The sequence below is a fragment of the Malurus melanocephalus genome, unplaced genomic scaffold (assembly GCF_030028575.1).
Source record: "Malurus melanocephalus ecotype Western Australia unplaced genomic scaffold, MMel_1.1 scaffold_511, whole genome shotgun sequence".
NCBI classification, from domain to species: Eukaryota; Metazoa; Chordata; class Aves; order Passeriformes; family Maluridae; genus Malurus; species Malurus melanocephalus.
In genome coordinates, this window is record NW_026623743.1 from 171409 (window position 1) to 183993 (window position 12585).

The 12585-nt window shown below is 52.4% G+C and overlaps 2 protein-coding genes across 5 annotated transcripts in view; one reads left to right on the top strand and one right to left on the bottom strand.

Moving 5' to 3' along the window:
* ILRUN (inflammation and lipid regulator with UBA-like and NBR1-like domains) overlaps window positions 1–12585 on the top strand; it is a 166909-nt gene that overhangs the window by 22117 nt on the left and 132207 nt on the right. The window lies entirely within an intron of this gene.
* Window positions 5158–12585, bottom strand: part of ANKS1A (ankyrin repeat and sterile alpha motif domain containing 1A) — a 74898-nt gene continuing 67470 nt past the window's right edge. For 3 of the 4 annotated variants that reach the window (XM_057381440.1, XM_057381441.1, XM_057381438.1), the window contains 7 exons: window positions 10994–11158; window positions 10529–10654; window positions 10329–10400; window positions 9862–9948; window positions 9373–9510; window positions 8579–8749; window positions 5530–7421 (listed from right to left, as the gene is read on the bottom strand). In XM_057381440.1, the coding sequence (XP_057237423.1) occupies window positions 7302–7421; window positions 8579–8749; window positions 9373–9510; window positions 9862–9948; window positions 10329–10400; window positions 10529–10654; window positions 10994–11158 (879 nt within the window). In that variant the 3' untranslated portion in view covers window positions 5530–7301. The other variant, XM_057381439.1, reaches the window with a different exon arrangement.

A 12585-nucleotide genomic window follows, 5' to 3' on the forward strand; every position in this document is an offset into this window, starting at 1 on the left:
ATCTGATGAGTGTCAGGTATGAGTCACTAATATGGAAAGATTTAGAGGCTCCAGCTGTGTAAGCTGTGATTGTGACATGAACAAAGCAGACTCTGCAGAGGAGCTCTCTMCTCTGAGGCATTGGAGTCTCAGTTGAAGAGCTGTTTAAGTGACTGACACTCTCGCTGCAGAAACAAGCACTAGCTCCAAAACCATTCTGCTGGTCTTCCTGAGGGYGTGGAGGCTTTTCCTGCAAAGTGCTGTGCTCTTTTTACCCCTCAGCTAAGATGGGGTAAATGTTGTATTTGATGAACTTTCTCAGCATTCTAAAATGGCCTCACTTTACAGCATTTATTGCAGTGTTGAACTTTGAATTCACTGTCTCATCCCAAGATTTTCAGGGTTTTGGACCTGCTGAATGTCACYGTCCAGAGCCTCTGCACTCACTTCTAGTGAGTGTCTGGGATGAATGGAAGAAATTCCAGGATCTCTTGGGTGAGCTGCCAGTAAGTCATGGAGAAATGGAAAAAACTTGCTCGTTCTACAAGAGATACTACTTTAGTACTAAAGCACTAAATGGACCCTGGGCATTCCAAACCYGATGCTTTCATCAACTATTCAGTAACAGATGAGAGAAATGATGAGGCTTCATGGATGCCTCCCTCAAAGCCTGTCACTGGCACACCTCATACAGTGAGCCTCAACTCCTACATGCAGAAAACAGAGCTGAGGGCCTTCCCAGGAGGAACTGGGAGTTCTCATGAGTTTGAAGTACTCTGAGATGAGGAATAAGGCAATGCAGTTAGGAGGCACATTTAAAAAGGAAAAGCTGCATTTGATGTAGACATCTTTTCTTCTAGGCCGCAGAGATTTCTCTCTGCTGCCTCTCTCACCTTGCTCAGGTGCTTTTTGGAGGCTGAAATCCTCTACAGTGTAACATTCCATGGATCCCAGTCCTAGAAGCCTAACCATGTGCTGGAACAGGAGTGCTGTGTGTCAGTGGGAGCAGTTCTCTGCCTCTCCCTGCTGTCCCAGGGAACAGCCTGATGCTCTCCCCTTGCACACACACATCCCCTCACCCTGCAGTGCCCCAAACCTGCTTCTTGCTGGCTGAGCATGGTTCTGGAAACATCCAGAGCATTCCTGGTTTGTTCAGCATCCTCCTGTAGWGTAGCTGTCCCCAGTCTGCTGTCTGAGCAAGCTTCCCTCACAGGASATTTCTGTTGATCGAACATAAATTTTTTGTTTTCATACTTTTGCCCCTGCAGGGCAGTGGATTATTCCCTCCTCAGCCTTTCAACTTTCCTTGATGGACATAATTCTCAAAAAGATTTCCCAAAGCTCAGGAAGAGCTGCTGGAAGTTGGGTGCGGGTTTGGAAGCATGATCCACAACAGGCAAGAGTTTGGGAATTCTCAGGAAGGTACTTCTTCCAGATGCAAGCTGGATTATTTCTGATCACGTTTTCCACGTACCAGGCAGGGGTGGAATTCATTCTCCTCGTTTCTCAGATCCTGCCTCAGCTTGTAAAAATCCATCTGACAAATCCACYGAGGCCAGCAGGAGGTGACCCTTGGCACATCAGAATGTGAACAAACCTCTCAACTAGAAAAAGCAGTGGCCTTTTTTCCTCAAAAACCTGTCACTTTTTGGTGGGGAAAGCAAGGGCCTGTGGAGCTCATTGAACTGCAGCACAGATCATGCCTTTTTAACTCAAGGTGTTCATTCTGCCCAGGGCCTGTAACCTCTGCTGTGGTGTCAGTCCCAGCCAGGACTGTGGCTGTGAGGGAGAAAACCTCATGGTGTTTCAAACCATTAAACCAGCTCACTGTATTTCATGTCAGCCTGAAAACCTGACTTGCCTGGTTATTAGAAATGGAACATACGGTACAAATTTAGCAATCCCACGTGTATTTAGCATTTCACAGCAGACAGATTTTACTTGACATGAAAATCTGAACTTTAACCTGTATTTAAATGTCTGGATTTCTTGCTCTAATTTTATGTACTGAAATGTCCTAGTTCCTGGCAAGCCCCAGGTCTTTGCTGGGTAAATGTTCTAAGCAGTGGCTACCCRGTGTGGAGGAACCACTCATATCCTGCTGCAGAAAGGGATTTCAGTGGTTACCCCAGTACAGGACAGGCCCCAGGGACACAGTCCTTGCAGATGTATATTAGTGGGGGCAAAAAWGAGCTTTTCTAACCCTCCATCACATACACAACACACCCACAGTGGCTACAGACCCTTGTGCTGTCTTTAACAGACCACGTGGATGTGATTTCATGCATAAATTRGTCTCAAAATAACAATATTCAATATTTGGCTCATTATGTGTAACTGCAGAAAGAGAAGCTTCAACCAAAGCTCCCAAACCCCCCGACCAATRCCTGCAGGATGAGAGCTGCCCTGCATTGACACAGACCCCCAGGAGAGACCCCCTTGGGCACAACACTGAGGCCACACACACCAGCACACACGTGTGTCTAAGGTTGTTTATTAATTCAGTCTGTTCTAAGTTGTACAATTATGAAAACAACAAAACGACTGCTGGAAGCCCAGGAATATTTACAATCTCGCCTTGTTGTAGTGAGGTCAGTCTATGTTGTTGCACAGATCGGTTATGTTTGGTACCACAAGATGTTTAAAATTCAGACAAATTTGAACAGATTAACAATTGTATATACAGGAAATAAAAGRAAATTCAAGTATCAAAATACAGACAGATTAAATAACATTTGTATTACAAATCAGCCCCACTGCCATACATCACAATTAGCAAAAATGTCCACATTGCAAACTGAACTCGACTGTCTCTGCCCTGTCAGGGAATCCCAGGTTATTCTTCTGTGGGTAAGAAAAATGTCTGAGCTGGGTTGACTTAGCGAGAACAGCACAGGTCCTTTCTTTTGGGAAAAAAAATTTAAGTAATACCAATGTGAGACCTAAAAGGGAGACCTTTGCAACATCACAGCATTGTGAGCGCTGTGCCTGCTCCAAAACACGGATCTGAGCAGAACTGGGGAAATGCTGCTGCTGCTGCTGCTGCTGGAAACTCCTGAGGTGGGTGGAAGGAGCATTAAAGCATTGGCTCCACCTCAGCTGCACACAGAACGGGATGTGTTTGGGGCTTTTTGGCATCTGCTCTGTGTCTCAGCAGCCTCCTGAAGGTACAGAYTTCACTACAGGTACAGCCTGGAATGTGCTGCACCGTCTCCCTGGGAGGGGGGACAGGCGTGTACCCCCAAAAAGTTGTGTRATTTCTTCTAAAAAGAACAATCCCAAAGCAAGTTTAAAATCAGCTGAACAGCTAAGATTAGCGCTGTTTTTTTTTTCTTTGTAAACACAAAATAAAAAAAGGATAAAGCATCTTCAATTTGAAAAAAAAATAATCCCCTCCTACATAAAGACAAAACTCGGCAACTCTTGTTTGCCGGCTGTGAGTGAGGGCTCAGCCCACAAACCAAAGTCTGTGAAACACAATCTGTCTTTAAAGAGAGGAACAAAGCCCRGGACAGCCCCAACTCCTCCCGGGCAGGTAATACAGCAGATGCAGTTGGATGCAAGTCATGTTCAGCACCAGAAATTTGGGGCACTTTCCTCCAGATAGCACAAAACCCTGCAGGGAGGAAGAGCCCGAATACTGCGCAGTGGATGGGTGAAGGTGACCCAGGGTCAGTCTCCAGCACYGAGTCCCTCGAGAGACCCCACCACACTGAACTGCCAAAACAACTGCTCTGTCTGTGAGGTGGGGAAGGGCGTATCTGGCTAAAGAATGGATCACTAAAGACAACCACAGGTTTACACGTGGGGCTGGAACGGACCACCAGGGTCACCGAGCCCAGTGCCTGAAGATTGGAGTCTTCATCACCACRTCACCTCCAAGCCAACCTCCAAAAAGCTCACGTGTCAGAAAGGAAAGGTGTCCCTCCTCCCAAGCAGAGGTTCAATTTGCAATCTCACCAAAGACTTGTTGCCAACACATCAAATATTTACACTTACACCAGTATGAATTGCAACATGTGCATAACAAGGAATGTTAGGTTTCCTAAATTCATCGACTTAACCCAAAATCTCCACTCCCCCTTCCCAATCCTTTACAGGTCTGTGCCCTTGGGATTATGGTTCACTTCCCTCCCAGCCTCACTGGTGAGAGAGACTAAAGGAAATCCTGAAATACAGCAGCAACTGGAGTTAAACAGGAATTACTCGGGCACAGCRTTCCCGTGCGGCAGCAGGTCCCACAGCCCCGACGGGATCATGACGGATGTGCTGCGCTACACTTGGCATCTGAAGAATTCATATCACAACCATTTTAACATTCTCCCCAGAGGGGAACAGTCTGAAAACACGTCAGTCACAGCCCAATCCACTGTAAAACACTCCGAAATTCGGAATAAAAGCAAGCACACAGCACCTTTGAGGTGGTGTCTTTKGGGACACTGGGCTCGGATGGGGCCAAGCCACCCTCAGGCTGATGTGGTTYGTCCTTGGGGATGGACTGTTTCAGTGTAATGCCCAAAATTTAACTCCTTATTTGTTCATCTTCTGAAACTGTTGCACTAATTAAATAATGAGCTAGTATCAAAAAAGTGCTAAATCACAATTGAATATACTTAAAAAACCCCCAACCCTTCAGGGCATAACTGCATTTAAAAACAAGACAGGTGCACAGAGGCTGGAGCAGGGAGTCGTCCCCAGGAATTCAGTGCGGAAATGGGAAGAAACAGGATCCTTGCCATAGAAATGTCAAGTATTGCAACACGACAGTTCAGGGGRTAAGGAAGCTTTGTACCATCGGGGATATTGGCCACAACCGCTCTGGGGTGAAGGATCCTCTGCAGATTCTTTTCCTTAAGTTACTTCCATTTGCTACAGAAGCGTGGAGTGGCTCGGAGAACAGGATGCAGACTTACCCCACCAGGTTCTCACATGAGAGGAAGTGATTTCCAAGAATTTGGCATTCTCTCCTGTTCACCCAGAGCTGAAGCAGAGTAAGTACCGTCAGAAATGCACACACCACACCCCTGCTAAGACTTTCTATCGTGCTCTTTGCCGGACTGCGGGATTCTCAGTAAATAAAATTTTTTTTTCTTTTTTTTTCTTTTTTTTTTTTGTTTTGTTTTCCTCACCAAAAAGCTGCAGTGCTACATTGAAACCGTGAACTGGGTTTGCTTTTGTTTTGTTTTCCTCACCAAAAAGCTGCAGTGCTACATTGAAACCGTGAACTGGGTTTGCTCTGTGTCACTTCGTTAAAAAAGAAACGGGTCGAAAGACGCTTGTCTCAAACTAGAAAAGATGACATCGCTCTCGGCCTCCGAGTCTCGAGTTTTCCTTCGCTAGCAATGGAGAGAGCGGCTTTCCTCGGTGGAGGCTGGGTCCCTTCCCCCCTCTGCTCTGGGAGCCCTCACGGAGCAGCCACGCACCCAACTCCGAGGCAGCCACCCGTGCCAGAAGGAGATGATCTTCACGTCAGGAGGCCACCACGTCCCAGGTCTCTGCCCCGCTACTACATCCTGTGGTAGGAGACGGCTGCCCGGAGCTCAGCTTCGCAGAGGCAAACAGAAAGGAAGATAATGGAATGAATTTCCGAGTCATACAAAAACACCTGCTGGGAAAGGCGAGGCTGACGGCCCGGAGGTGGGACACAAAAACCGTCAGGGCTACGGACACAGAGCGGCAGTGGCGTGGTTTGGGCAGGGCTGCTTGGGATCCCTGCTGGGTTTGGCCACCCTTAGAAAGGCACATGCTCTTGTGACCCAGAGTTGGGGGGCGTGGAGGGACCTGCCCTTCCCAGCTGAGAGCAGGGGGAGATGAAGAGCTCAGACCCTTTGACATAGGGTGGATGTGTGGCAGTTGCATGGTGAACACCTACATGTAGGAACTGTTCTRCCACCCACATCAGGGAGTGAGTTTCTCTTAGAGGGACACAGAAACCTTCAGGGAACCCTTCCAGCTTGGAGTGGTGCTGATGGAACCCAAACCCAACCTCCCACTGCACCTCAGGCACACAATGTTCTGCTGCCCACAAAGCCTGGGCTGGCAGGGTGGCATTGCAGCCCCTGGGCAGTGCTGGCTCTGTGTCAGGGAGCTCTGTGGCATAGGAAATRTGGATACTAAACTGAGCTTTCCTTTACTTTTTTGCTTTAAGACAATCCTTTTACTCTGAGTCCTCTCACTGGGTTCTCACTAGCTGAGTCCTCAGTGTGAGGTCAGTTTGCCATTAAGTTGCAATTGCTTGGGAGATCAAACTCATTCCTGAGAAAGAGCTAAATAAGGACTTTGAAACATCAGATTTCACCACAGGTGAGGGRAAATGGAAGCTCTGAGGCAGCAGCTCCAAAGCCACAGCAAAGCTCAGACAAGCTGCTGCTAGCCCTAACACCAGGGGCAAATAACCCAGGGCTGCTCCCTGACCTCTCCCCGCTGATGCTGCTCATCGTGTCCAGCTGACACCTCTCCTCCCCAGCCTGGGGCTAACAACAACGTGTGCCTTTGGAAGCTTAACCACAGGCTGCCACGTGAGAACTACAYCCAGCACTCACAAGAAGTCTGGTGAGTGTAAACACAAGGACTATGAGGGGCAGARAAACCTACAAGGGACTGAAACGCATGCAACCAACCCCCCCCTCATCTCCGAGGGGACAGAACTCACAGTGGGAACGATCACACCCAACCCAAACCAGCGCTCCCCCACCACCCAGAGCAGGTTCTGCACCAGGCTTCGAGGAGGGAGACTGCGGGCAAGGGCGGCGTGAGGAAATGCAAGTGCCCGCGTGTTATTTGCAGAGAGCATCACAGTGGTTAGTGTCAGTTCGACTGGCAGGGAAGGAGAGGTGAGTTCACCAAACAGTACACAGCCGTGGCTCAGTCGGRAAGAGGAGGATCTAGGAGGAGGGAGTGTGTGCACCGCAGAGACAAGAGGTCTCCATCAGTCCAAGGACAAGGTGASATAGAAAAAAAAGGCCTGGGGAGTGTCACATTGCCCCAGGGATTCACAGTGCCAGAGCGAGGGGGGAAGACGTGAAAACGGTGGGCAGCTTTCCTGGATCCACATCTCTGCCTGCCAGCCTGCCCTCTCTGCTCCTCCCGCCTCACRGGCGGCCACAGCGCGTTACCCTCGTATCCGAGTAAGGAGATTCACAGTGTTCAGCAGCGATCAGGTACAAAAGCCGTTAAAGTCTACAGTCTCCTAAAGTGCTGCTGCCTTGGACGCGGTGCCTACGYGGGCTCAGGGCGAGCAGCTGGAGGAAGAGGGAGTTTAGAAGAGCAGACAGATCAGATCGCAAAGGCACGGTTAGACGGGGCGGACGCGGGCGTTTGCTTTAGAAGATAGTGGTCTCATACTTAGTGCTGAGGGTCCGCTTGGAGTCCTGCTTGGGGTCCACGACCCAGGAGACGCTGGCATGAGACTGGGAGTCTTGGTCCACTTCAGGGGGATCCAGCTAGAGGAGAGAAAGGGCGTGTTAGGTCACCCGTGCTTCTGGGGCAGAACGAGTGGGGAATCAAAGCACGGAGTGGCTGCTGCTCTGCCTATCGCCTGTCCCAAAAACGTGCATGTGTGCAAGGAAGCAGCTCTTGCTGGGGAGGCATTTGAGTCCTTCACAGCTAAAATGTGTCTGGCCATGTCAGTCTCAACCCAGCACCCCAAGATGACTCCCTGCATTAGGCTGTGAGTCCCTGTCACCATCAGTGACAGCTTCGCTCATCTCAAACGAGCATGAAAAACGGAGCGCTACAGAAACGGGACAGAGGGAAACAGCTCCTGGCAGGTGAGCTCCCACGTGATTCACCCTCCTGACCAGGCACGGATCTTTCCTCTTGTCCTCCTAAATCAGGGTGCTAAGGGGAAGTTAACAGCCCAGCAAGAGCAGCAGGGTGAGCTGAGAGCTGCCACACTGCATCAGCAGGGGAGGGTGGGAGCAACAGATCCTCGGGGTTCATCTGAACCCCCGGCGTGGGCCGGAACGAGCAGGGGGAGGAACAACAGCGAGGCAGGACAAGGGGACACAGCAGGAGACATGGCGAGTGGGGAGGCAGCCCGGGTCGGTTCGGAAGGGAGGATGGCAGGAAGAAGGGTAAAGACCTTCGCTCCAGGACTAACAGACTGCAGCGGCAGGTAGGAGGGGCGGTGTGTTGTACAGGTGTGACAGTAACAACAGCGGGTGTCGGGAGAGAGCGGCACCTGAGCGGGGGGAGCAAGCAGAACACAGACAAAAGGACACATTAAAGGAAGGCAGTGGCTTATGCAGCAATCCCTGCTCCTCAGCAGCTCCAGTCTTGGCTGGTTTTGGCTATGGGGAATCCCACACTGCAGCTCACATATGCATCTCCCTGCAGCCCTGCAGGGTTTGCATGTGGAAGCTGTGCTGGACCTCATCCCACCCGGGCTATTTCCACCTCTGCCTGCCCTCCTGCTACCAGCTGGGGCCCCAACCCTGCAGCAGGACTGGCACAGGCACAGACCTGCAGTGCCAGCAGGATGGCAGGCACCTGGACCACATCTGGGTTCCCCCCACCACCCAGGGGATGTGTAGGGCTGTGGCACCTACAAGAACCCCCAGCCCAGCCCAGCAGGTCGCTCCTGCCTGCGCACACGTACCGCGGATTTCCTCATGCCTGCTCGTGGTTTAGGCACCGGTTTGGAAGATTTTGTTTCRATCATTTCTCCTGCTCCAGCACCCAGAGGCTTTGCTCTCTGGGCTTGCAGGGCGAGCTGGTAGGCGACCTCGAAGGCCTGCCCCAACGTGAGGATGATCTCGTACGTCAGGTTCTTCGAGAGAACACAGAGAGCACAAAGCCGTCAGATTACCCTGTGCACAGTCCCCCCTCAGCTGCTCTGGGGTCACGGACCYTGGCAGAGCTGATGCCTTCCCATCAGCAGATCACATCTTATGTGTCCCTGACAAAGCCACTGAGCTTCTGAKGCAGGGGAGCTGGGACCCTGCTGCCTCCCCCAAAGCCCACCTCTGAAGCCCCACCAGCACTGCAGCTCAGCAGCGTAAAGAAAAAAAGCTCAAAAATCCWGTGCAGTCCATTCTGCTCAAGTATAAAAGCAAATCATGCTCTACCCTGTCTGAGTTAAAAGGTTCTTAAATCAGCCCGTCATGCTCAACATAATTGAGAGCATGTTAGAGGTTTGTGCATGGCACATTCCTCAAGAGGGAAAGCTCCTGCCCTGCTTTATTTAGACGGCAGTAACAAGCCAGACAAATATTCTCTTTGTCCACAGAGGCCCAAGGTAAAGGTATTTGGAACCAACACTCCATTAAGGTAGAAATGGGTGAAAGAACCCTGGAAAGGAGCAGTTCYTGGTCTGTGACTCGCCAATAAAACTGAAGGATGAAACAAACAGGCTGTGAAGGACTGGGAGATGTGACMTGACAATGCACTCACCACATCCACAGTGCTGAAGACATGGCAGTAGTGATGGCTGGTCTGCAGGTCCTTGGTGATGTAGGCAAACGTGCAGAGATCCTCAGGGTCCTGAGCAGCACAGGAGATGTTCCGGATCTCGTGTTCAGCAATGACATTCTGCCGGGGTCAACCACAAGCACCCGTCACCCTTCTGGGGATGGCAAATACAGCCAGCAAACAGCGGCTGTGGAGGGTGTCCTGGGGACAGGGAGGGGTGCTCTCCCAGCCAGACCAGTCCCAGCTCCCTCCCATGGCAGGAATTGATGAACATGGTCCACAAGCAGCTGGTCTGCCAAGCCTTTGGCACTCAGGTAATCATCACCACCTTGGTATTCTCCCCCAAGCCCAGAAGCTCCTCAGGACCAGCCATGGCTTCTGGAGCCACCAAAAGAGACCTGCAGATCTCAGGCAGATGGAACTGCAGGTCATGTCCCTCTAGACAGCAACTCTGAGGCATCTGCAACTCACCTTGTTGGAGGCATCGATGAACTTCACCCCTTTGTATGTGATGGACAGGATTATGGTTGGGATCTTCTTCATGTGCTCAGTGGATTTCTTAGGAAGCAAGAATATTCAAGTGACCAATTGTGAATGGATGCTCCCAGCACTCCCTAGAGACTGCCAGGCCCATACAGGCAGGTTTGGGAATCTGGCACCAGGGGGAGGAAAGTTAGCTCCTGGTGGAAGCGGAGGGTGAGGGAACAGGGATCTGAAGAGACCCCAGCCATCACATCCACAGTGAAAACACACCCTCTCCCACTGCACAGACTTTCCAGCTACTGGGAACAATGCTGGGAAGAGGCAGTTCACCAGTGGCACTGCCTGTYGGGTGGCCTGGGCTCCTGCAGGGTTTGGGGAACCACTGAGATCCCCCTCCCCACTCCCCATCATCCACACAGGCTGCAAGCGAAGTCCCCGGCCCCAGGTCTCCATACCCTCATCTTGGCACAGGCATCCTGCGTAGATTCTGTCCCTCGGAGGTCTTTGATCAGCATGGAGCCCAAGTACTGTGAGAAGGAGGSAGAGGTGTTAAACTCTGCCAATCCYGAGGCAACWSCWCTGCCCTGAGACTCCACACTCAATGACCCCAGAGCCTCCTCATCCTCRCCACCCCCACAAAGCAAAAGCCACTTACGTTGGCCTCGTACCCGCAGGACTCGAAGATGAGCTTCTCGGGCTGGTGCTGCCAGTTTTGGACTGGSGCATACGGGGCTGCCAGGCTGGGGGGGCGCAGGGTTAGCTTGGACTCCCGACGGTCCTCCTGCAWGGGAAGAAACACGGATGTTGTGAAGTCACAACCGGTTCAATCTGGGCTGAAACAGCTCTCAGAAGGGCTCTTTGGGCTGAGGGGATTGACGTTGGCAATGGCCAAGTCGCCCAGGAGCTGGGCAGACGCAGCACACAGCGGGTGAAGGTGCCAGCACTGATGGAAGYCTGAGCCATCAGTTCTTGAGGTGAAACKGAGGCATAAAAGAGCTGCTGGCTCYGATGTCTGAGGGAAGCTGAGCCTGACCAACTCCCTCCCTGCATCATCTTATCTCCTCCCTGGCTCTAGAGAGGGTGGAACCTTCAGAGAGGGCCCCCAAGGCACCCCACTGACCTGTGCTTTGTAGCGCTCAACTCTGGAGTAGGGAGCRATCTCAGTGCCACGATCGTGTTGCCTCTTGGCAGTGTCCCCACAGGGCAGCAGCAGATCAGCAGATCTGCCTGTGCATGAGTCGTTCTGGCTCAGGGGCGATGACGTCTGGGACATCAAGTCCTGGCACTGGAAGGAGCAGACACCACGAAAGGTCCTRGTCAGCTCAGGATGTGCCGCCCATCACTCCCTCCCTGCCCGACACAGAGTGCAGTGAGTGGACTAATGGGGTCAGSTCCTGCTCTGGGCGCTTCTGCCTCAGTGCCAATCCCACACTTCACCTTCTGCACGAGACACCTGATTTGCTCCAGGACTGTTTTAGCCACGTACCCAGCCCCTTCTACCTGGAACACCTCTGCGAGCTCATCCCAGGAGGGCAGGGGACACACAGGGCTGSGGGCAAGGTGATTCCAGAGGGGTGGGCTGCCCTAAAGCAGAGCTAAGCACCCGAGGGCAATGATGAGCAGCCACCCCAGCAGAGGAGCCCCAGGAGCCGCCGCCAGAGCGCGCCCAGGCCCCGCAGGCACGGCCGGAGCTCGGCACAGCTGCGGCCGCATTTGTCCCATTGAAGCCACTCGCTTGATTTGCCATTGATGTCCGCCCGCCCCCCGCGCCGCTGTGCAGCCAGCGATGGAGCACACCAGCTGCAGAGCCAGGAAATGCTGCAAATGGCCCGTTCTCCCACCCAGCCTCCTCCCCRGGCAGCATCTCAATCAGCTGAGCCGCACCAAAGCAGCCCTCTCCCCTCCTGAGCCCAGCTGCCTTCAGCTCACGGTCCACATCCATGGCTGCTGCTCACATCCAGGCTGCCTGACGAGGGGGTTGAGCAGGGGGTGAAGGTGCAGGGTCTGTGTGCCCTGCATGCACTCCCAAATGTGTAGAACCAGTGTGAACACTCTYTGTTCTCACACTTGAACCCAGTTTATAAAAAATCCCGTGTCAGCAAGCACGGCACAGCAATGCAACTTGCTTCAGCTATGGCTGTTTGGGTTGGAAAGCCTTGGGAATCCAAGGCAAGAGGGCAGAGCTCTGCAGCAGGGCAAGGACCAGATGTTTAGGATGGGTAAACTCCAATCACTCCAATTCCTGCTCCAGGAAGCTGATTTGCAATCTCTGGGAGGAGACAGCACTGCCCCACTCCTGAGCTCCCAGGGTCTCTCTGAGCTCAGCGGCTTTTGCCAAGCTCAGCTCTCAAAAGCCAGTTCTCAGGAAGCACAGGGAATGTGACGCCTCCCTCCCAGCCAACCCCYGTAACAAGGGCCTGACATCCAAATGCTGCCGCTCCTGCAGCAAAAATCAACATCCACACATCTTGTCGAGTGCTATTTGGCAGCGAGAGCAGGAGCTCTCAGCCGCCCAGCCGGGCCAGGGAGAGGGTCCAGCTGCCAAGGGTGCAATCAAACACCAGGCCCCAGCTGCAGCCCCTCTGCAGCTGGGCTGGGTCACTCCTGCCACTGAAGGCTCCCACATCTCTCACCAGGAAACAAAGGCAAGAAAGTGGGCTCAGAGCMCCCCTGGTGCAGGGCAGAGGTGGGAATGGCACCCTGCACCCCTTC